This window comes from Telmatherina bonti, assembly GCF_933228915.1.
Source record: "Telmatherina bonti genome assembly, chromosome: 9".
NCBI lineage: Eukaryota > Metazoa > Chordata > Actinopteri > Atheriniformes > Telmatherinidae > Telmatherina > Telmatherina bonti.
In genome coordinates this window covers 41,851,332-41,874,605 of record NC_136627.1, presented here as the reverse complement: position 1 = coordinate 41,874,605, position 23,274 = coordinate 41,851,332, and the positions used below count along the sequence as shown (strand labels likewise).

General features: G+C 48.1%; 1 protein-coding gene across 1 annotated transcript in view; it reads right to left on the bottom strand.

Moving 5' to 3' along the window:
• Positions 1–13,899: 13,899 nt before the first annotated feature.
• LOC306760309 (sodium/potassium-transporting ATPase subunit beta-3-like) overlaps positions 13,900–23,274 on the bottom strand; it is a gene marked incomplete at its 5' end in the record, with an annotated part of 31,273 nt that continues 21,898 nt past the window's right edge. Inside the window, 3 exons of the mRNA XM_079246109.1 lie at positions 13,900–14,076; positions 21,465–21,551; positions 21,832–21,882. Of these exons, the coding sequence (XP_079102235.1) occupies positions 13,909–14,076; positions 21,465–21,551; positions 21,832–21,882 (306 nt within the window). The 3' untranslated portion in view covers positions 13,900–13,908. The remainder of the gene's footprint in view (positions 14,077–21,464; positions 21,552–21,831; positions 21,883–23,274) is intronic.

Sequence of the window (23,274 nt, the reverse complement as noted above, 5' to 3'; positions counted from 1 at the left end):
CAGGACCTGGTCTACTGTCCCCACTACAGGACGTGGTCTACTGTCCCCACTACAGGACCTGGTCTACTGTACCCGTCCCCACTACAGGACCTGGTCTACTGTCCCCTCTACAGGACCTGGTCTACTGTCCCCACTACAGGACCTGGTCTACTGTCTCCACTACAGGATCTGGTCTACTGTCCCCACTACAGAACCTGGTCAACTGTCCCCACTACAGGACCTGGTCTACTGTCCCCACTACAGGACCTGGTCTACTGTAACCCACTACAGGACCTGGTCTACTGTCCCCACTACAGGACCTGGTCTACTGTCCCCATCCACACTGCAGGACCTGGTCTACTGTCCCCACTACAGGACCTGGTCTACTGTCCCCACTACAGGACCTGGTCTACTGTAACCCACTACAGGACCTGGTCTACTGTAACCCACTACAGGACCTGGTCTACTGTAACCCACTACAGGACCTGGTCTACTGTCTCCACTACAGGACCTGGTCTACTGTCTCCACTGCAGGACCTGGTCTACTGTCCCCACTACAGGACCTGGTCTACTGTCCCCACTACAGGACCTGGTCTACTGTCTCCACTACAGGACCTGGTCTACCTTCCCCACTACAGGACCTGGTCTACTGTAACCCACTACAGGACCTGGTCTACTGTCCCCACTACAGGACCTGGTCTACTGTAACCCACTACAGGACCTGGTCTACTGTCCCCACTACAGGACCTGGTCTACTGTAACCCAGTACAGGACCTGGTCTACTGTCTCCACTACAGGACCTGGTCTACTGTCCCCACTACAGGACCTGGTCTACTGTCCCCACTACAGGACCTAGTCTACTGTCCCCACTACAGGACCTGGTCTACTGTCCCCACTACAGGACCTGGTCTACTGTCCCCACTACAGGACCTGGTCTACTGTCTCCTCTACAGGACCTGGTCTACTGTCCCCACTACAGGACCTGGTCTACTGTAACCCACTACAGGACCTGGTCTACTGTCCCCACTACAGGACCTGGTCTACTGTCTCCACTACAGGACCTGGTCTACTGTCCCCACTACAGGACCTGGTCTACTGTCCCCACTACAGGACCTGGTCTACTGTAACCCACTACAGGACCTGGTCTACTGTCCCCACTACAGGACCTGGTCTACTGTAACCCACTAAAGGACCTGGTCTACTGTAACCCACTACAGGACCCGGTCTACTGTCCCCACTACAGGACCTGGTCTACTGTAACCCACTACAGGACCTGGTCTACTGTCCCCACTACAGGACCTGGTCTACTGTCCCCACTACAGGACCTAGTCTACTGTCCCCACTACAGGACCTGGTCTACTGTCCCCACTACAGGACCTGGTCTACTGTCCCCACTACAGGACCTGGTCTACTGTAACCCACTACAGGACCTGGTCTACTGTCTCCACTACAGGACCTGGTCTACTGTCCCCACTACAGGACCTAGTCTACTGTCCCCACTACAGGACCTGGTCTACTGTCCCCACTACAGGACCTGGTCTACTGTCTCCACTACAGGACCTGGTCTACTGTCCCCACTACAGGACCTGGTCTACTGTCTCCTCTACAGGACCTGGTCTACTGTCCCCACTACAGGACCTGGTCTACTGTCCCCACTACAGGACCTGGTCTACTGTAAACCACTACAGGACCTGGTCTACTGTCCCCACTACAGGACCTGGTCTACTGTAACCCACTACAGGACCTGGTCTACTGTCTCCACTACAGGACCTGGTCTACTGTCCCCACTACAGGACCTGGTCTACTGTCCCCACTACAGGACCTGGTCTACTGTAACCCACTACAGGACCTGGTCTACTGTCCCCACTACAGGACCTGGTCTACTGTAACCCACTACAGGACCTGGTCTACTGTAACCCACTACAGGACCTGGTCTCCATTCCCCACTACAGGACCTGGTCTACTGTAACCCACTACAGGACCTGGTCTACTGTCTCCACTACAGGACCTGGTCTACTGTCCCCACTACAGGACCTGGTCTACTGTCCCCACTACAGGACCTGGTCTACTGTCCCCACTACAGGACCTGGTCTACTGTCTCCTCTACAGGACCTGGTCTACTGTCCCCACTACAGGACCTGGTCTACTGTAACCCACTACAGGACCTGGTCTACTGTCCCCACTACAGGACCTGGTCTACTGTAACCCACTACAGGACCTGGTCTACTGTCCCCACTACAGGACCTGGTCTACTGTCCCCACTACAGGACCTGGTCTACTGTCTCCACTACAGGACCTGGTCTACTGTCCCCACTACAGGACCTGGTCTACTGTCCCCACTACAAGACCTGGTCTACTGTCCCTGTCCCCACTAAAGGACCTGGTCTACTGTCCCCACTACAGGACCTGGTCAACTGTCACCACTACAGGACCTGGTCTACTGTCCCCACTACAGGACCTGGTCTACTGTCCCCACTACAGGACCTGGTCTACATTCCCTGTCCCCACTAAAGGACCTGGTCTACTGTCCCCACTACAGGACCTGGTCTACTGTCCCCACTACAGGACCTGGTCAACTGTCCCCACTACAGGACCTGGTCTACTGTCCCCACTACAGGACCTGGTCTACTGTCCCCACTACAGGACCTGGTCTACTGTCCCTGTCCCCACTAAAGGACCTGGTCTACTGTCCCCACTACAGGACCTGGTCAACTGTCCCCACTACAGGACCTGGTCTACTGTCCCCACTACAGGACCTGGTCTACTGTCCCCACTACAGGACGTGGTCTACTGTCCCCACTACAGGACCTGGTCTACTGTCCCCACTACAGGACCTGGTCTACTGTCCCTGTCCCCACTAAAGGACCTGGTCTACTGTCCCCACTACAGGACCTGGTCAACTGTCCCCACTACAGGACCCGGTCTACTGTCCCCACTAACGGACATGGTCTACTGTAACCCACTACAGGACCTGGTTTAGTGTTCCCACTACAGGACCTGGTCTACTGTCCCCACTACAGGACCAGGTCTACTGTAACCCAATATAGGACCTGGTCTACTGTCCCCACTACAGGACCTGGTCTACTGTAACCAACTACAGGACCTGGTCAACTGTCCCCACTACAGGACCTGGTCTACTGTCCCCACTACAGGACCTGGTCTACTGTAACCCAGTACAGGACCTGGTTTAGTGTTCCCACTACAGGACCTGGTCTACTGTCCCTGTCCCCACTAAAGGACCTGGTCTACTGTCCCCACTACAGGACCTGGTCAACTGTCCCCACTACAGGACCTGGTCTACTGTCCCTGTCCCCCTAAAGGACCTGGTCTACTGTCCCCACTACAGGACCTGGTCTACTGTCCCCACTACAGGACCTGGTCAACTGTCCCCACTACAGGACCTGGTCTACTGTCCCCATCCCCACTGCAGGACCTGGTCTACTGTCCCCACTACAGGACCTGGTCTACTGTCCCCACTACAGGACCTGGTCAACTGTCCCCACTACAGGACCTGGTCTACTGTCCCCACTACAGGACCTGGTCTACTGTCCCTGTCCCCACTAAAGGACCTGGTCTACTGTCCCCACTACAGGACCTGGTCAACTGTCCCCACTACAGGACCTGGTCTACTGTCCCCACTACAGGACCTGGTCTACTGTCCCCACTACAGGACGTGGTCTACTGTCCCCACTACAGGACCTGGTCTACTGTCCCCACTACAGGACCTGGTCTACTGTCCCTGTCCCCACTAAAGGACCTGGTCTACTGTCCCCACTACAGGACCTGGTCAACTGTCCCCACTACAGGACCTGGTCTACTGTCCCCACTAACGGACATGGTCTACTGTAACCCACTACAGGACCTGGTTTAGTGTTCCCACTACAGGACCTGGTCTACTGTCCCCACTACAGGACCAGGTCTACTGTAACCCAATATAGGACCTGGTCTACTGTCCCCACTACAGGACCTGGTCTACTGTAACCAACTACAGGACCTGGTCAACTGTCCCCACTACAGGACCTGGTCTACTGTCCCCACTACAGGACCTGGTCTACTGTCCCCACTACAGGACCTGGTCTACTGTCCCCACTACAGGACCTGGTCAACTGTCCCCACTACAGGACCTGGTCTACTGTCCCCACTAACGGACATGGTCTACTGTAACCCACTACAGGACCTGGTTTAGTGTTCCCACTACAGGACCTGGTCTACTGTCCCTGTCCCCACTAAAGGACCTGGTCTACTGTCCCCACTACAGGACCTGGTCTACTGTCCCCACTACAGGACCTGGTCTACTGTCCCCACTACAGGACCTGGTCTACTGTCTCCTCTACAGGACCTGGTCTACTGTCCCCACTACAGGACCTGGTCTACTGTAACCCACTACAGGACCTGGTCTACTGTCCCCACTACAGGACCTGGTCTACTGTAACCCACTACAGGACCTGGTCTACTGTCCCCACTACAGGACCTGGTCTACTGTCCCCACTACAGGACCTGGTCTACTGTCTCCACTACAGGACCTGGTCTACTGTCCCCACTACAGGACCTGGTCTACTGTCCCCACTACAAGACCTGGTCTACTGTCCCTGTCCCCACTAAAGGACCTGGTCTACTGTCCCCACTACAGGACCTGGTCAACTGTCCCCACTACAGGACCTGGTCTACTGTCCCCACTACAGGACCTGGTCTACATTCCCTGTCCCCACTACAGGACCTGGTCTACATTCCCTGTCCCCACTACAGGACCTGGTCTACTGTCCCCACTACAGGACCTGGTCAACTGTCCCCACTACAGGACCTGGTCTACTGTCCCCACTACAGGACCTGGTCTACTGTCCCCACTACAGGACCTGGTCTACTGTCCCTGTCCCCACTAAAGGACCTGGTCTACTGTCCCCACTACAGGACCTGGTCAACTGTCCCCACTAAAGGACCTGGTCTACTGTCCCCACTACAGGACCTGGTCTACTGTCCCCACTACAGGACGTGGTCTACTGTCCCCACTACAGGACCTGGTCTACTGTCCCCACTACAGGACCTGGTCTACTGTCCCTGTCCCCACTAAAGGACCTGGTCTACTGTCCCCACTACAGGACCTGGTCAACTGTCCCCACTACAGGACCTGGTCTACTGTCCCCACTAACGGACATGGTCTACTGTAACCCACTACAGGACCTGGTTTAGTGTTCCCACTACAGGACCTGGTCTACTGTCCCCACTACAGGACCAGGTCTACTGTAACCCAATATAGGACCTGGTCTACTGTCCCCACTACAGGACCTGGTCTACTGTAACCAACTACAGGACCTGGTCAACTGTCCCCACTACAGGACCTGGTCTACTGTCCCCACTACAGGACCTGGTCTACTGTAACCCACTACAGGACCTGGTTTAGTGTTCCCACTACAGGACCTGGTCTACTGTCCCTGTCCCCACTAAAGGACCTGGTCTACTGTCCCCACTACAGGACCTGGTGAACTGTCCCTGTCCCCCTAAAGGACCTGGTCTACTGTCCCCACTACAGGACCTGGTCTACTGTCCCTGTCCCCCTAAAGGACCTGGTCTACTGTCCCCACTACAGGACCTGGTCTACTGTCCCCACTACAGGACCTGGTCAACTGTCCCCACTACAGGACCTGGTCTACTGTCCCCATCCCCACTGCAGGACCTGGTCTACTCTCCCCACTACAGGACCTGGTCTACTGTCCCCACTACAGGACCTGGTCAACTGTCCCCACTACAGGACCTGGTCTACTGTCCCCACTACAGGACCTGGTCTACTGTCCCTGTCCCCACTAAAGGACCTGGTCTACTGTCCCCACTACAGGACCTGGTCAACTGTCCCCACTACAGGACCTGGTCTACTGTCCCCACTACAGGACCTGGTCTACTGTCCCCACTACAGGACCTGGTCTACTGTCCCCACTACAGGACCTGGTCTACTGTCCCCACTACAGGACCTGGTCTACTGTCCCTGTCCCCACTAAAGGACCTGGTCTACTGTCCCCACTACAGGACCAGGTCTACTGTAACCCAATATAGGACCTGGTCTACTGTCCCCACTACAGGACCTGGTCTACTGTAACCAACTACAGGACCTGGTCAACTGTCCCCACTACAGGACCTGGTCTACTGTCCCCACTACAGGACCTGGTCTACTGTCCCCACTACAGGACCTGGTCTACTGTCCCCACTACAGGACCTGGTCAACTGTCCCCACTACAGGACCTGGTCTACTGTCCCCACTAACGGACATGGTCTACTGTAACCCACTACAGGACCTGGTTTAGTGTTCCCACTACAGGACCTGGTCTACTGTCCCTGTCCCCACTAAAGGACCTGGTCTACTGTCCCCACTACAGGACCTGGTCAACTGTCCCCACTACAGGACCTGGTCTACTGTCCCTGTCCCCACTAAAGGACCTGGTCTACTGTCCCCACTACAGGACCTGGTCTACTGTCCCCACTACAGGACCTGGTCAACTATCCCCACTACAGGACCTGGTCTACTGTCCCCACTACAGGACCTGGTCAACTGTCCCCACTACAGGACCTGGTCTACTGTCCCCACTACAGGACCTGGTCTACTGTCCCCACTACAGGACCTGGTCTACTGTCCCCACTACAGGACCTGGTCAACTGTCCCCACTACAGGACCTGGTCTACTGTCCCCACTAACGGACATGGTCTACTGTAACCCACTACAGGACCTGGTTTAGTGTTCCCACTACAGGACCTGGTCTACTGTCCCTGTCCCCACTAAAGGACCTGGTCTACTGTCCCCACTACAGGACCTGGTCTACTGTCCCTGTCCCCACTAAAGGACCTGGTCTACTGTCCCCACTACAGGACCTGGTCTACTGTCCCCACTACAGGACCTGGTCTACTGTCCCTGTCCCCACTAAAGGACCTGGTCTACTGTCCCCACTACAGGACATGGTCTACTGTAACCCACTACAGGACCTGGTTTAGTGTTCCCACTACAGGACCAGGTCTACTGTAACCCACTATAGGACCTGGTCTACTGTAACCAACTACAGGACCTGGTCTACTGTCCCCACTACAGGACCTGGTCTACTGTCCCCATCCCCACTGCAGGACCTGGTCTACTGTCCCTGTCCCCACTAAAGGACCTGGTCTACTGTCCCCACTACAGGACCTGGTCTACTGTCCCCACTACAGGACCTGGTCTACTGTCCCTGTCCCCACTAAAGGACCTGGTCTACTGTCCCCACTACAGGACATGGTCTACTGTAACCCACTACAGGACCTGGTTTAGTGTTCCCACTACAGGACCAGGTCTACTGTAACCCACTATAGGACCTGGTCTACTGTAACCAACTACAGGACCTGGTCTACTGTCCCCACTACAGGACCTGGTCTACTGTCCCCATCCCCACTGCAGGACCTGGTCTACTGTCCCCACTACAGGACCTGGTCTACTGTAACCCACTACAGGACCTGGTCTACTGTCCCCACTACAGGACCTGGTCTACTGTCTCCACTACAGGACCTGGTCTACTGTAACCCACTACAGGACCTGGTCTACTGTCCCCACTACAGGACCTGGTCTACTGTCCCTGTCCCCACTAAAGGACCTGGTCTACTGTCCCCACTACAGGACCTGGTCTACTGTCCCCACTACAGGACCTGGTCTACTGTCCCTGTCCCCACTAAAGGACCTGGTCTACTGTCCCCACTACAGGACATGGTCTACTGTAACCCACTACAGGACCTGGTTTAGTGTTCCCACTACAGGACTAGGTCTACTGTAACCCACTATAGGACCTGGTCTACTGTAACCAACTACAGGACCTGGTCTACTGTCCCCACTACAGGACCTGGTCTACTGTCCCCATCCCCACTGCAGGACCTGGTCTACTGTCCCCACTACAGGACCTGGTCTACTGTAACCCACTACAGGACCTGGTCTACTGTCCCCACTACAGGACCTGGTCTACTGTCTCCACTACAGGACCTGGTCTACTGTCTCCACTACAGGACCTGGTCTATTCAATTCAGTTCAATTCAACTTTATTTATATAGCATCAAATCACGGCAATGCCATCTCAAGACGCTTTACAGACAGAGGGGAAAACATAATGAAAGCCAATTCATAACAGCCTATATAAGGAAACCAACAGATTGAGTTGAGTCCAACTCAATCTCCCATCCTGAGCAAGCACACTGGCAACAGTGGGAAGGAAAAAACTCCCTTTTAACAGGAAGGAAACCTCCGGCAGAACCCGGCTCAGGACAGGCAGCCATCTGCCTCTGCTGTGTGGGGGGAAGAGGACAGAAAGACAACAGACAACAGGAACTGCTACTCCCGGCCAGGGAGACCTGCTGAGACAGGAGACATACATGTTAATGATGCAACACTGTTATTGGGGGGGATAAAAGAGAGAGATAAAGAGAAGAAGCTCAGTGTATCAGGAAATGTCCCTCAGCAGTCTAAACCTATAGCAGCATAACTAAGGGATGCTAACCATCCCTAGCTATAGGACTTATCAAAAAGATAAGTCTTCAGCCTAGTCTTAAAGGTGGGGAGGGTGTCTGCTTCCCTAACACTAACTGGGAGCTTATTCCATAAGAGAGGGGCCTGATAACCAAAGGCTCTGCCTCCTGCTCGGCTCTTTGAGACTCTAGGAACCACAAGTAAGCCTGCAGTCTGCGAACGAAGGCTTCAACAGGCAGCCAATGAAGAGAGGCTAAAACTGGAGAAATATGATCTCTCCTGCTGGTTCTGGTCAGGACTCTGGCTGCAGAATTCTGGATCAGCTGAAGGCTTTTCAGGGCATATTTAGGACAGCCCAGTAATAGAGAGTTACAGTAATCTAGTCTCGAAGTAACAAAAGCGTGAACCAGTTTTTCTGCATCACTCTGAGACAGAATGTCCCTAATTTTGGCTTTATTGCGTAAATGAAAGAAGGCTGTTTTAGTAACCTGCTTAATATGTGGGCCAAAGGACAGGTCAGGGTCAAATATTACTCCAAGGTTTCTCACTGTAGCACTGGAAGCTAAAGTAATGCCATCCAGGTTCATTACAAAACCGGAAAATTTAGCTCTGAGTTTTTCAGATCCAACGAGAATTACTTCAGTCTTATCTGAGTTTAAGAGTAGAAAACTTCTAGACATCCAAGTCTTTATGTCTATGAGACAATTTTGTAGCCTATTGGGCTGATTTGTTTCATCTGGTTTAAAGGATAAGTATATCTGAGTATCATCTGCATAACAATGAATGTTTATTCCATGCTGTCTAATAATTTTGCCTAAAGGGAGCATATATAGCGTGAAGAGTACTGGTCCAAGTACAGAACCTTGAGGAATTCCATGACTTACTGTAGTCTTATCCATGCTGATGGTGGTGTTGAACTGGTCCTCTGTGTAGTAATTTGTGTGTAGTGATTGTCAATATGGTTGAAGAAGTTATTATCAGGATCAATTCCATCTTGAATATCCCGCTGTCTATAATTCGTATATTGAAATGTTTTTTATCTGATTAGTATATTTTACTGTCCGTCATGATTATGGATGATGTGTTTCACTGGAATTAAGCCATACCTTTCTTGTTAGCCAGTGTCTGGTTAGCTCACCGGTATTACCGTTGTTGTCTTTTCCAAGTCCAAAGTCGTAAATCAAAAACATTTCCAGGCAGAGGTCAGTCCATGATGACCAACAGCAATCTAAGCTCCAATAGCCAATTAATTCAGATAATGGTCAGAAAACTTGTTTCACAGCAAGTTTTCTGAGGAAGTGGAGTTATTCACTCCCTCAGCTGCCCAGATTTCACTTAAATGAAAAGGGACTCTCTTTTGGTTTATTTCATTTCATTCATCTGATTTCATTTCATTTGATTCTTTTGAAGCCCATCGTTCAGCAGCAACCAGTCATCACAAAGACTATCAACATCTGGTCTGCTGAAGCTGAAGATGCTCTTAGAGGAGGCTTTGAGGCTACAGACTGGAACGTCCTCTGTGAACCTCATGGAGACGACATCAACGCCATGACTGAGTGTGTGACAGATTACATAAACTTCTGTGTGGACAGCATCGTCCCAACAAGAACAGTGAGGTGCTTCCCCAATAACAAACCCTGGATCACCAGTGACCTGAAAAAGCTGCTGAACATCAAAAAGAAAGCCTTCAGGGATGGAGACAGGGAGTTATTGAGGGCAACACAAAAACAACTTAAAACCCAAACTAAGAAGTGCAAGGAGGACTACAGGAAGAAGTTAGAAAGTCAGCTCCAGCAGAATAACCTGAGGGATGTGTGGTCTGGAATGAAGAAGATCACCGGCTTCAAGTTAAAGGGGGACCAGCCTGATGGAGGTCTGGACAGAGCTAATGAGCTGAACATATTCTTCACCAGGTTCAGTTCACCCCCTACCTCCAGCCCAACAGACCACACACCCTCCATAAGCCCACTGCTTTCCTGTCACGCCTCCAATCTGTCACCCTGCAGCTCAGTCATGGACCAGAACACAGCTTCATCTCCCTCCACATCAGGACATCCTGAGACCTCCACCTTGTTTGTCTCCTGCAATCAGGTTAAGAAGCAACTTGAGAAACTGAACCAGAACAAGGCTGCAGGTCCAGATGGTGTCAGTCCCAGAGTTCTCAAGACCTGCTCAGAACAACTATGTCCGATTCTCCAGCACCTTTTCAACACCAGTCTGAGACTAAATAGAGTCCCAGTGCTGTGGAAAACCTCCTGCCTTGTTCCAGTGCCTAAAAAAACACAACCAGCTGAACCAAGTGACTACAGACCAGTTGCCCTGACATCTCACATCATGAAAGTCCTGGAGAGACTCTTACTGGCTCACCTCAACAAGCAAGTAAACACCTTTCAGGACCCATTCCAGTTTGCATATCGTAATGGACTTGGGGTTGAAGATGCCATCATATACCTGCTCCAGAGAGCACAGTCTCATCTGGACCATTCAGGCAGCACTCTGAGGGTCATGTTCTTTCATTTCTCAGTGCTTTTAATACCATTCAGCCTGCTTTGTTATGTGAGAAGCTCCATAAATTCCAGGTGGATACCTCCACAACCACCTGGATCTATGACTACCTCACAAACAGACCCCAGTTTGTGAGACTGAAAGGTTGTGTGTCTGAGATGGAGGTCAGCAGCACTGGTGCACCACAAGGAACTGTACTCTGGCCATTCCTCTTCACTCTGTACACCTCAGACTTCCAGTACAACTCTGAGTCCTGTCATCTGCAGAAATACTCTGATGACTCTGCAGTTGTGGGGTGTATCAGGGATGGACAAGAAGCAGAGTACAGAGAACTGGTCAGTCAGTTTGTTAAATGCTGCGGTGACAATCATCTCATATTAAATAGCAGCAAAACAAAAGAGATGATTGTTGACTTCAGGAGGAAGAAGAATAAACAAAGCAGTGTTTCCATCCTGGGAGAGGAGGTGGAGGTGGTGGAGGAATACAAGTATCTTGGAGTTCAGCTGGACAACAAACTGGACTGGAAATGCAACACTGACTACATCTACAAGAAAGGTCAGAGCAGACTGTACTTCTTAAGGAAGCTGAGATGGTTTAACGTCTGCACCAAGATGTTGCATATCTTCTATAAGTCTGTTGTGGAGAGTGCAGTCAGCTTTGCAGCATCTGCTGGGGTAGTAGCATCAGAACCAGAGACTTGAAGAGAATCAACAAACTGATCCAGAAAGCTGCTTCTGTGCTTGGAGTAACTCTGGAGCCGCTGGAGCTGATTGTCCAAAGAAGAATGCTGCACAAGCTGATGAAGATGATGGAGGATTCTTCACACCCTCTCCACAACACAGTGATGAAACAACAAAGTGTGTTCAGTGAGAGGCTTCTTCAGGTCCGATGTAAGACTGAAAGATACAGAAGATCATTCCTGCCAGCAGCCATCAGCCTCCGGAACAAGACCTCCTCTAGTTATTATTATATACTATAATATTTCCCTTTGGGGATTAATGAAACATTTTTCTTTTCACTTTATCCCCATACCCAAACATTCGGATCAGGAGGAGCTTCAAAGGGACTCCCATAAATATCATAGACGGCTAAAAAACATAGAACATTTCCGTAACTCTAGCAACACCCATGAGACCCCCCTGGGTTAGGGTTATCTATGACAGTGTTCGCTTCGTTATCGACCATGACTTCCCCCTGAAGTGCAAAAGAAATGCGATGAATACACAGAGGCCAAAAAGGTTCCTAAGAAAAAAGTTTCAGATGTTGCACCCCACAAAGATGCTGATTTTTTTAGGACAGTACTTGGCTATTCCAGTATGCTGTGGAGGCAACAAGGAACATGTCTGCATGAGGGCTTCCAGTTATGGTGGTGAAGACTCCATCCACACCGGATCAGGAAGAACTCCAGCTCCGGTCTGCTTGGCAGGTGGCTGGGAGACGGGGGAACCGGCTGGAAGCCACAAAGGTGAAAGCCTGAAAGGTAAATCGCGGAGTCTCTGTAGGTCTGTTTACCAGCTTGCAAGCCTCAATTATGACTTGTATTTCTACTGACTGAGCTAGACAAGGTCGGAGACTGTCAATGTGGTGCAGGTCACGGAGGGTCCTCAATTTTGGTCGTAACCAAAGCAACATTTTTATTTCTAATCGGACACTTCGCTTCTTTCCTGGTGAGATGTGTGGGCGTGCTTCTGGGACTTCCAGTTAGGAGCTGTCTGGAGCGGATCTGCACCTCCTCCCTCTTTTAACATCCTTCTGACAGAAGGAATGTATAATAGAGGTAGAAGACATGGGAACACCAATCATGGACCGCCAGTCCACATGGAACTCTGCCACTTTGATGACTCTAAAACCACTAACCCACCACAATATGTAGGAGGTTTACATGATGGAGACAGACTTTTTTTCGTGTACGATGTGAAAAATGTACATTTTATTTTCTGTACAGATGATGCATCATTATGTTTTCTGTTATTGTACATGATTTGTCTTTTACAGTCATCTGTCATCGTGATTGATAACACAAATATTATAGCACATTTAAAACTATTTGAACTAATCTGAGTTCTTTTTACACAATAGTCACAATTCCACGTGAAATCACATTAATAAATCTGTAATTATCTTTGAAGAAAAACCTCAAAATTAGAAATAAAACAAAACATTAGAAAGAATGCAAGCATGACAGCTGACACTCAAGATGAACATATTTCTTTCCCTAACCCTAAAGGACAACTGAGCAATAGAACTCCAGATGAATCATTTTCACTTCACTACAGTAACAAAGTCATACCATGTTTTTCCTGCATGTTATTTCACTTTGTTGGGAAATTGGATAAATATGAATAAAAAGTAATACTACAGCAGGTAATTCACAACTAAAGCCATGTTGTAACTTTAAACATACCTATAGTTACAACAACTCACAATCTGGGAAAAATCATTCAGTTCTAGTAAAACTGATGCTTCTGGCTCGAGTCTAGGTAATGTGATTACAGTTTACCCAAATGTAAACAATACTGGTATTGCATTTACACTTAAATCTGATGCTGGTTTATGCAACGCTGCCCTATTACAGAAAGAATCACAACACTAACTTATTATACCACAAACCTGGAAAAATAGTAAAAACAAGACATCACCATGGCTCACATGCTTCCACCTTATCCGGTTCCAGGGTCTGGATCTGAGCCACTTTTACTGAGATGCAGACTGAAAGCAAATCAAACAAATACAGTTAAAAAGGTCAGACCTCCAATAAGATTTGACTGTCAAATCCAGGATGAAGTCTGAGGAATTCTGGCAGTGTTTAAGTATTTTTGCCTCATTGAGCCAGATTTTATCCTATTATGTGAATCTGAATTAGAGGAAACAGTCAGACAGGATCATTACATCAGATCTACGTTGATAAATGTCCTTGTTTTGCCATGTAAATCCAGGACGTAGGTGTCCAATGCTGCCTCAGACTACTGAGAAACTTTGACCCGGAAAGTGACACGACCCAGATACTTATCCCGGTCATCATTATTACGCAGGTCAGAACCCTCCACCTTACACTCCACAGTCTGCTCCACATTGTAGTCGTCTTTATTTAACAACAACTTCACGGCTACCAGAGGTTGGACGTAGTCAGGCTGTGAAAACATACAGGAAACACATAAGTTGCACATCAAAAGAAGTCATTTGAACAAAAACAGTGAAATGGGTAATCAATCAGCGATCCAACAGCTAAAAAACACTGAGAAAGTAAAATATGACAGCTGTAGCCTCACGTCTATTTACTTATTTGATTTTTATATCTTATTCATGAAATGGTTGTATATTAAATGTTTACCAAGAAAATAAAAACATCCATAGACTTTGCTAATAACCTAGTTCAGCTAAAGGTTGCAGAGAAGCTGGAGTCTAACCCAGCAATCATTGGGGAAGAGGCAGGTGCATCTGGACAAGTAACCAATCAAAACTAAAATACAAACGAAGCAAAAGATGCTTCTCTTTTCAATTGGTCTTCTGATTTGTATTGAAGAACTAGTTTAACACTCTCGGAAGTCGCATAGAAAATATAATTTGTTGTACTTCACAGCAGGTGTGGAAAAATGCAACTTCCACCTTGTCCATCAAAACAGGATGACATCTATCACACAACATTGATTTTGTGAGAGGGGATGTAAATGGAAAGGAACAAAGAATGTAAAAATGACAGTGACGGTATTATAAGGCTCCTCTCCTTCAGACCGTGACTTCTTGGCAGTATTTATAACATAGATGCATTTTACATTAAAACGAATAAAAGTTGAAAGGAACATGCATGTAAAATACAAGCAGATAATTGAAATGGATTATTCATACACTCCCTCTCCACAGCTACGCTCTACCAGTGGAAGACGCCTGGCGTTACCATGACAACGTGGGACTAAACCACCACCGGACTCTTTTCCTCTGTTGTTCCACGATGGTGGACGACCTGCTGAACTCCGTCCGATCTGCTTTATGTCATGTCTGGCCCTCCACTGGTTCGTTCAGCTTCCCCTACCTACTGATCAGCGGCCCAGACTACAATTCCCAGGATCCCCTGCTCCTGCCATCATGACTTTCAGCTGTCTTCCCTTGTATTTAATCCCTGTGTGTTGTCAGCTTCCTTGTGCAGTCTTGTCTTCCCAATAGCAGGCTTTCTTCACCCTGCTCTTTATGAAATGTTCCCAGCTACAGGATGGTGAGCGTGTTGCCACGGTTACCACTCTCCTTGGAGGACGAGAGCGTGAATGGGCTACTGCAGTCTGGAACAGGGGTGGTGACCCTCTCTCCTCATATGTACGTTACATTGTTCCGATCTGTTTTTGATCGTCCCCCAGAGGGCAGAGAAGGAGGAGAGAGGCTCCTCTGGCTACAACAAGGATCTCGATCTGTTGTAGACTACACTTTGGACTTCTACACAGTTGGACCTGCAAGTGGTTGGAATGAGCCGGCATTGATCTCCATCTTCCGGCAGGGACTGAGGTCTGAGATTAAGACTGAACTAGCCTGTCGGGATGACAATCCCTCTCTTGATGCTCTTATTTCCATCACTATACGCCTTGACAACCTCCATCGTGAAAGACTCAGAGCCGCCAGTCGTCCTTCAAGGAGCTACGATTTTGAGGAGGAACCTATGCAGGTGGAACACGCCAGGCTTTCTGCAGCGGAACGACGACGCCGGAGGGAGACTGGTCTGTGCCTGAACTGCGGTGAGGCGACTCACCTTCTGCCTGAATGTCCTCTTGTCACCCAGGTAAAAGGGGGCAAGGGAAGTCGGCATTTTGCTGACTCTCTGGTGAGAGTTGTTCCCCTTCGCTCTGACCAGTTTGTATTACCGGTGTCTGTGTGTGTAGGCAATTTTGGTTTTGATGTCTCAGCCTTAGTTGACTCCAGAGCAGCAGGCAATCTCATCTCACCTGAACTGGCTCGTCGTCTCCACTTGCCCCTCCATCAGCTTTCTACACCAATCGCTGTCCAGGCCAATAATGGGAGGCCTGTCAGTGGAGGTCTTGTGACCCACTTCATTGGCCCCATTAAACTTGTGTTGGGAAACCATCTTGAACATCTCTCATTCTTTGTCCTTCCACATTCCCATCACCTCCTAGTTCTGGGGTTACCATAGCTCACTAAGAACATGCCCATGATTCACTGGAGGAACAAGGAGATCAGTTTTCCCTCACCATCTCCAAGTACCCACTCTGTGTCCTTTAAAATGTGCCTCTACGTCAATTGAGAGTCCCTCAGCTGCTGATGGTCCCTCTATTCCCAAGGACGATCTGGACCTAGCAGCAGTTTTCAGCAAGGTTCGAGCTATTCGCTTGCCTCCCCACCATCCTTCGGATTGTGCTATTGACCTTCTGTCAGTAAGTACACCTCCTTGGAGTCTAATCTACCCACTCACCCAGACAGAACATAAAGCTATGGAAGCTTATGTAAAGGAGGCCCTCATGAAGGGATTCATCTGCCCATCATCCTCTCCTGCAGCTACGGGGTTCTTTGTGGCAAAAAAGGATAGGGGTCTTCGTCCATGCATTGACTATCGGGGATTGAACAATGTGACAGTGAAATATTGTTACCCACTTCCTCCAGTGCCTAGCGCCCTTGACCAGCTGCGTGGGGCCACGGTTTTTACCAAGTTGGATCTTCGTAGTGTATATAACCTTGTGCGCATTCAGGAGGGAGATGAGTGGACACTCATGCTGGTCACTTTGAGTACTGTGTCATGCCATATGGGTTAGCTAATGCTCCTGTTTTCCAGAGCCTCATCAATGACATCTTGCGGGATATGCTGGGTAAATTCGTCATTGCCTACATTGATGACATCCTAATCTACTCGAGGACCAGGACCCAGCATGTTCAGCATGTTCGGCAGGTTATGGAGCATTTGTTGGCCCACCAGCTTTATGTAAAGGTAGAGAAGTGTGAGTTCCATCAGTCCACTATCTCCTTCCTGGGTTACATAATCAGCCCAGAGGCAGTGGAAATGGATAAGGCTAAGGTTGATGCTGTCATCTCCTGGCCGGCTCCCAAATCCATTAAGGAGCTTCAGCAATTTCTAGGATTTACCAACTTCTATCGCTGCTTCATCCATAACTTCAGTTCTGTGGCATCCCCTCTGACAGCTCTTCTCAAAGGCAAACCAAGAGGTCTCCTTTGGACACCTGAGGCTCAGGCAGCATTTGAAGGCCTAAAGCAACGCTTCACCACAGCTCCGATCCTGCGCCTTCCAGATCCTGATTTTGCCTTTATAGTTGAGGTGGATGCTAGCGAGTCTGGGGTTGGTGCAATCCTCTCTCAGCGCTCTGGTGATCCCCTTAAGCTTCGTCCTTGTGCTTACTTTTCCAGAAAACTATCAATGGCTGAACGTAACTATGGTGTGGGAGATTGTGAACTGCTGGCTGTGAAATTGGCACTGGAGGAGTGGTGGCACTAGCTTGAGGGAGCTCTCCAACCTTCTGACTGCTCTCCAGGTTGCTGAGGCCTTGTTCAGGAACTTTGGCCTTCCTGAGGACATTGTCTTTGATCGAGGACCACAATTCATCTCTCAAGTCTAGAGGTCGTTCTTTTGCCGTCTGGGAGTCTCTGTGAGTCTGACCTCTGGATACCACCCAGAGTCCAATGGGCAGGCTGAAAGAGCCTACCAGGAATTGGGGAGGTTTCTTCGTGCACACTGTTCTCGGAACCAGCACGACTGGTCCCGGTTCCTGCCCTGGGCGGAGTATGCCCAGAATTCAATCAAGAATGCTTCTACTGGCCTTTCCAATGTGTCCTGGGGCACCAGCCCCCTTTGAGTCCATGGAATCCTGATCTGGCTGGATATCAAGTCCAAGTGGACTGTGTGAGAGAATAATGTGTGTCTAGTAACTGATGGAATGTTCTTTTGTGTTCTTTAGGCCCGAGACAAGATCAGGCTTGGCTCAGGAGGGTGGCCTGGAGGCCGAGATGACAGCAGCCAAGTCTCTCAAGGGCTGGCCGAAACTATGTGTGGAAAAGGAACGACCCCCTCAGACACTGGAGCACCTGGAGATGCAGGAGAAGCAACCTCTTCAGGCACAGGAATCAGAGGAGGGAGGTCCTGGCATGGGACCCCTTGGATGCTGGCAGTGTGGACCAGGGCTGTGATGCAAGCAGCTTGGGTGGCTGGAGCCCTGGACTGAACCTGGGGGCTAGATGGGATCTGAGCGCTGGCGTAAGGGCTGCAGCTCCAAACGGGACCTGGGCGTAGGCGTGGGCCACGGAGCAGGAGGCGATGCCCGTGACGTGGACCATCAAGCAGCTTGATAGACCATCTGGTTCCCAGGAATGGTGACTGGACCTCCCTCTCCATCAGCTCTGGTTCTGGATCCAGCGCAACCAACATTTCCACGAGTTTGCTGGACATAATGCTCATTGGGGGTCTTTGCCAAAAATGCTTGGATGGCCCGCTTCTCCTGGCACGTGAAGGGGGACAGCTGGAAGGCATGGGATCAGGCTCTCTGGAGATCAGGAGGTCCTTGGCTGCTTCCCAACAAAGAAACTCAGTGATAATCTCTTCTGGGTCTGTGGGTGGCTGGTTCATTCTGTCAACACCTGCTGGGTAAGTTAAATATGTCATGGAGAGGTGGTGGTGATGTGACACAGGTTGGCAAGAGGTATAGGAAATACTTAAGAAGCCTTTTAATATACCAAAGAACACAAGGAAAAGCAACAGACAGCGAACTGGCAAATGGGGACTGAAACCAAGTGGTAAAAATACAGAGAAAACAACGAGACACAGGTGAAATGAATCAGTCTAACAAACCAGGTGTTTTAATTTGAGTTTATTTAAATCCATCATCATACAAAAATGAATACAAACATAAAAAAATGACTGGAGGGGGTTTTGGCTGAAGTGAAACACTTATTAAAGCCAACCCCTATTACAATTTGGTTACAATTTAAAGCAGCAAGTTTACAGCTATTTAGACAAGAAAAAAGTCATTTCTTAGTACTTCTTTACAAAATAACTTCTCAATAGAAATACACACATTTCTTCTATTGATTCCACTCAACTGACTCAATTCCGTTTTAAAAAAATAAGACAAATAAAATACAAATAAAAATAAATTATGTCGTTAGATTCTAAGACTTTATAGTTGATTATTCCTTTTAATTTAAACATTGTTTTAAATGCTTTAACTGATGTAAAGCTTTTCAATGTATTGTCCAGGCTTTTCCACACATCTAAACCTCTGACAGAGATACATCTGCCTGTAATGTCTGTTCCAACAGTACTTTTTTTGACAAACATAAATTCCTCTTAGATTATAGCAATCCACTCCGGATTTAAACCAGTGGCTAAGGAGGAAGAGCAACTAAAACTGGAAAGTTGGGAGATCGATTCCAGGCTTCCCCTGACTAAAAAGTACTCCGTGACTTATAAACTGCTTTTCAGACTTAAGATTGTTTATTTGTACGTATTGCTGCGGGCAACTTAGATAACATTTTTCCAGTCATAAGCGATACCTCTGAATCCATATCTTTCCATTTTTGATATGCGTAATTCATGATCTATAGTATCAAAGGCCTTGCTTAGATTAACTGCCGATCATTGACTTTCTTATGCTGATTTAAGAATTCATTCATCCTTTTCCTAGACAATATTTCTAATATTTTAGAAAATTGAGAAAGCATAGATCGGTCTATAATTGGTAAGTTTGTCTGCATTTCTGCTTTTGAAGATTGGCATTACTTTTAAGGTTTTCGTAGTTGTTGAAAAAATGCCTGTGTGAAATGCATGTGAATGATACAACAATACAATCAATCATCTTTACCAGCGTCATATCTAAATCAAAGCTGTTTGTGGATCTCTTGTTTTTAAATGGGTTCACAATATTAATGATTTCATTTTCATTTGCTACTCTAATAAAATGAGACTTCATGTTTGAATCTTGCTCATGGCATATTATCAGGTGGTGTAATGATTTCCCAGGAAAGATCAGGCCCAACATCAACAAAGAATTTATTAAATGCATTGGCTATTTTTATAATATTGTACATTTTTATTCCATTTTTAAAAAAGTCCTACTGAAACTCTAACTTTTTCATTCTGTTTTTAAGTATACTATTTAGAACTTTAGACATCGGGGACAGTACCGCTGGATTGGCAGACTGGGGTGGTGGCCCCCCTTTTTAAGAAGGGGGACCGGAGGGTGTGTTCCAATTACAGGGGAATCACACTCCTCAGCCTCCCTGGTAAGGTCTATTCAGGGGTCCTGGAGAGGAGGGTCCGCCGGATAGTCGAATCCCGGATTGAGGAGGAGCAGTGTGGTTTTCGTCCTGGTCGCGGAACAGTGGACCAGCTCTATACCCTCTCTGGGGTCCTGGAGGGGGCATGGGAGTTTGCCCAACCAGTCTACATGTGCTTTGTGGACCTGGAGAAGGCATTCGACCGTGTCCCCCGGGGGCTCCTGTGGGGGGTACTCCGGGAGTATGGGGTACCGGACCCCCTTGTACGAGCTGTCCGGTCCCTGTACGACAGGTGTCAGAGCTTGGTCTGCATTGCCAGCAGTAAGTCGGATCCGTTTCCGGTGAGGGTTGGACTCCGCCAAGGCTGCCCTTTATCACCGATTCTGTTCATAACTTATATGGACAGAATTTCTAGGCGCAGCCGAGGTGTTGAGGGGATCCGGCTTGGTGGCCTCAGGATTGGGTCTCTGCTTTTTGCAGATGACGTGGTCCTGTTGGCTTCATCTGGTCGTGATCTCCAGCTCTCGCTTGAGCGATTCGCGGCCGAGTGTGAAGCGGCTGGGATGAGAATCAGCACCTCAAAATCTGAGACCATGGTCCTCAGCCGGAATAGGGTGGATTGCCCTCTCCGGGTCGGGAGTCAGGTCCTGCCTCAAGTGGAGGAGTTTAAATATCTCGGGGTCTTGTTCACGAGTGAGGGAAGGATGGAGCGCGAGATCGACAGACGGATCGGTGCGGCGTCTGCAGTAATGCGGACTCTGCGCCGGTCTGTCGTGGTAAAGAAGGAGCTGAGCCAGAAGGCAAAGCTCTCGATTTACCAGTCGATCTACGTTCCTACCCTCACCTATGGTCATGAGCTGTGGGTCGTGACCGAAAGAACCAGATCTCGTATACAGGCGGCTGAAATGAGTTTCCTCCGCAGGGTGGCCGGGCTCTCCCTTAGAGATAGGGTGAGGAGCTCGGTCATCCGGGAGGAGATCAGAGTAGAGCCACTGCTCCTCCACATCGAGAGGAACCAGTTGAGGTGGCTCGGGCATCTGGTCAGGATGCCTCCTGGACCTCCCTGGTGAGGTGTTCCAGGCACGTCCCTCTGGGAGGAGACCCCGGGGAAGACCCAGGACACGCTGGAGGGATTATATCTCTCGGCTGGCCTGGGAACGCCTCGGGATCCCCCCCGCAGAGTTGGCAAATGTGGCTGGGGAGAGGGAAGTCTGGGCTTCCCTGCTTAGGCTGCTGCCCCCGCGACCCGACCCCGGATAAGCGGCAGAAGATGGATGGATGGATGGCCATGCATACTCACATGAGCTTTCTTGCCATAATAAGGAAAAAACATTTTATCCAGACGACCTTCAGCTGGAAAGTACTGCATCTGCAGGGAAGTTTTTGTCTAATACAAAAACAGACAAAACTGTTACTTAACTAATTTAAGAACAATAACCAAATATTCTTAGTGACTTATTAAAAATATTTAATGCACACAACTTTTCAACCATCTTGGTGACTGGTTAACTTTTTATTAATATGCGGCTGCACGTTTTTTGGGTTTTTATGATGTTTCTTATTTAGCCACCCAGAAAAAACACCCACTTCTTACATTTACAGACGACTGGTTGCTATCTGTCAAGAGAGATATTTATTCTACATGTTTCATTCTTCTACACGTTTACCTTGGCAGTACAGTTGATGTAAGGGTCTCCTTTTGGTTTCAATCCAACCACCTGTAGACAGATTAAAGAAAATTAATGATTAAAACATCCTACACATAAAAAAGAATTCCAACAGCAGAAACCTGCTAACATTCCTGATTGCATTGACACATTTAGCTCAAACAGCTGACAACTGCTCAGATTCACAAAGATTCACCACATGTGGACCATAGCTTGCTGTGCTATGTCCAGCACAACCTGCGACAGAAATCTGTTTTCTGCATGGACATATGTCTTTGTGCATTTTTGTGACAACTGCTTTTACAAACATTGACAAAATATCTTTTACTCAGCTGAATTTCTCAGCCCAAATGGCCTCCATGACAGTGTCATTTACAACCCCCTGAATAACCTTTGAACATTGATTTTATACTATAGGAATATATTTTGACTGTCCATCCACATTTTTGTAGGTCTGTTTTTCATTTGTTTAATGGATGCATTCTAACTTGTGATTGACATTTTGTCTGTGTTGTGTCTGACTGCAAAGGAAGGGTGATGCTGTTGTAATGCTGTCCAGGTTTATGTTCAGGTGGTTTTATATATGATGCTGGTTGCTCCTGGTCCGTTAGGGTTAACTACTCTTATGTTTGCCAGAATCAGGTTGCTACATGTAAAACGTATAGCTGTGTTAAAGATGAAAAGCTTTGATCGTAGCTATAACACAGACGTGGCTAACTAATGAAATGAGTGAAGCATTTGTTTTAGAAAATTAATATTTCTACAATATCAGCAGAAAAAATAAGATAAGGTGGAGGATTTTATGTTCAGAAAAATCTTTGTCAGATTGTTCAAACTGTAATTTTAGATGGCAGGGTTAGTGATGAAAGTCTGATTTTTATCAATTTTTCTCTGAATGGTCAAAGTATATTCTTATGTTGTAGTCGTTGAGTCCTTTACTCATAATTTATCTGAGGTTTCGTGTAATTTCAGTCATCAGAAGTCAGTTTTTGTTTGTGCTGATTTTAATGTTCATTTACTGAAATGGCAAACACAAAAACCAACTTTCAACTTTCTAAATTAAATGTTCAGTTATGTTTTAGGACCCATAATTGATAAGCCAACAAGGGTAACTCAAGAAAATTCAACTCATAAATAATATTTTTTACCAACATTTCTATCAGTGGTCTTTTAATGAGTCATATCATCGATCACTTCTCAGTCTTTGTGAATATTTTAAAAATGAAACCAAATAAGAGACTACAAAATCTAACAAGTATTTTGACAAAAGCCAAGATCTGCAGAAGCTACTGAAGCATTTCAAATGGAGCTGATTCATCGTGTATGGGACGGTGTCCAAATGAGGCTTATGTGGCATTTCTGTCTGTATGGTCTGAACTTATGATCGTCATTTTCCACGCATAAGTTTCTATAAAAAAAATGTAAAAGGAACCCTTGGATAAC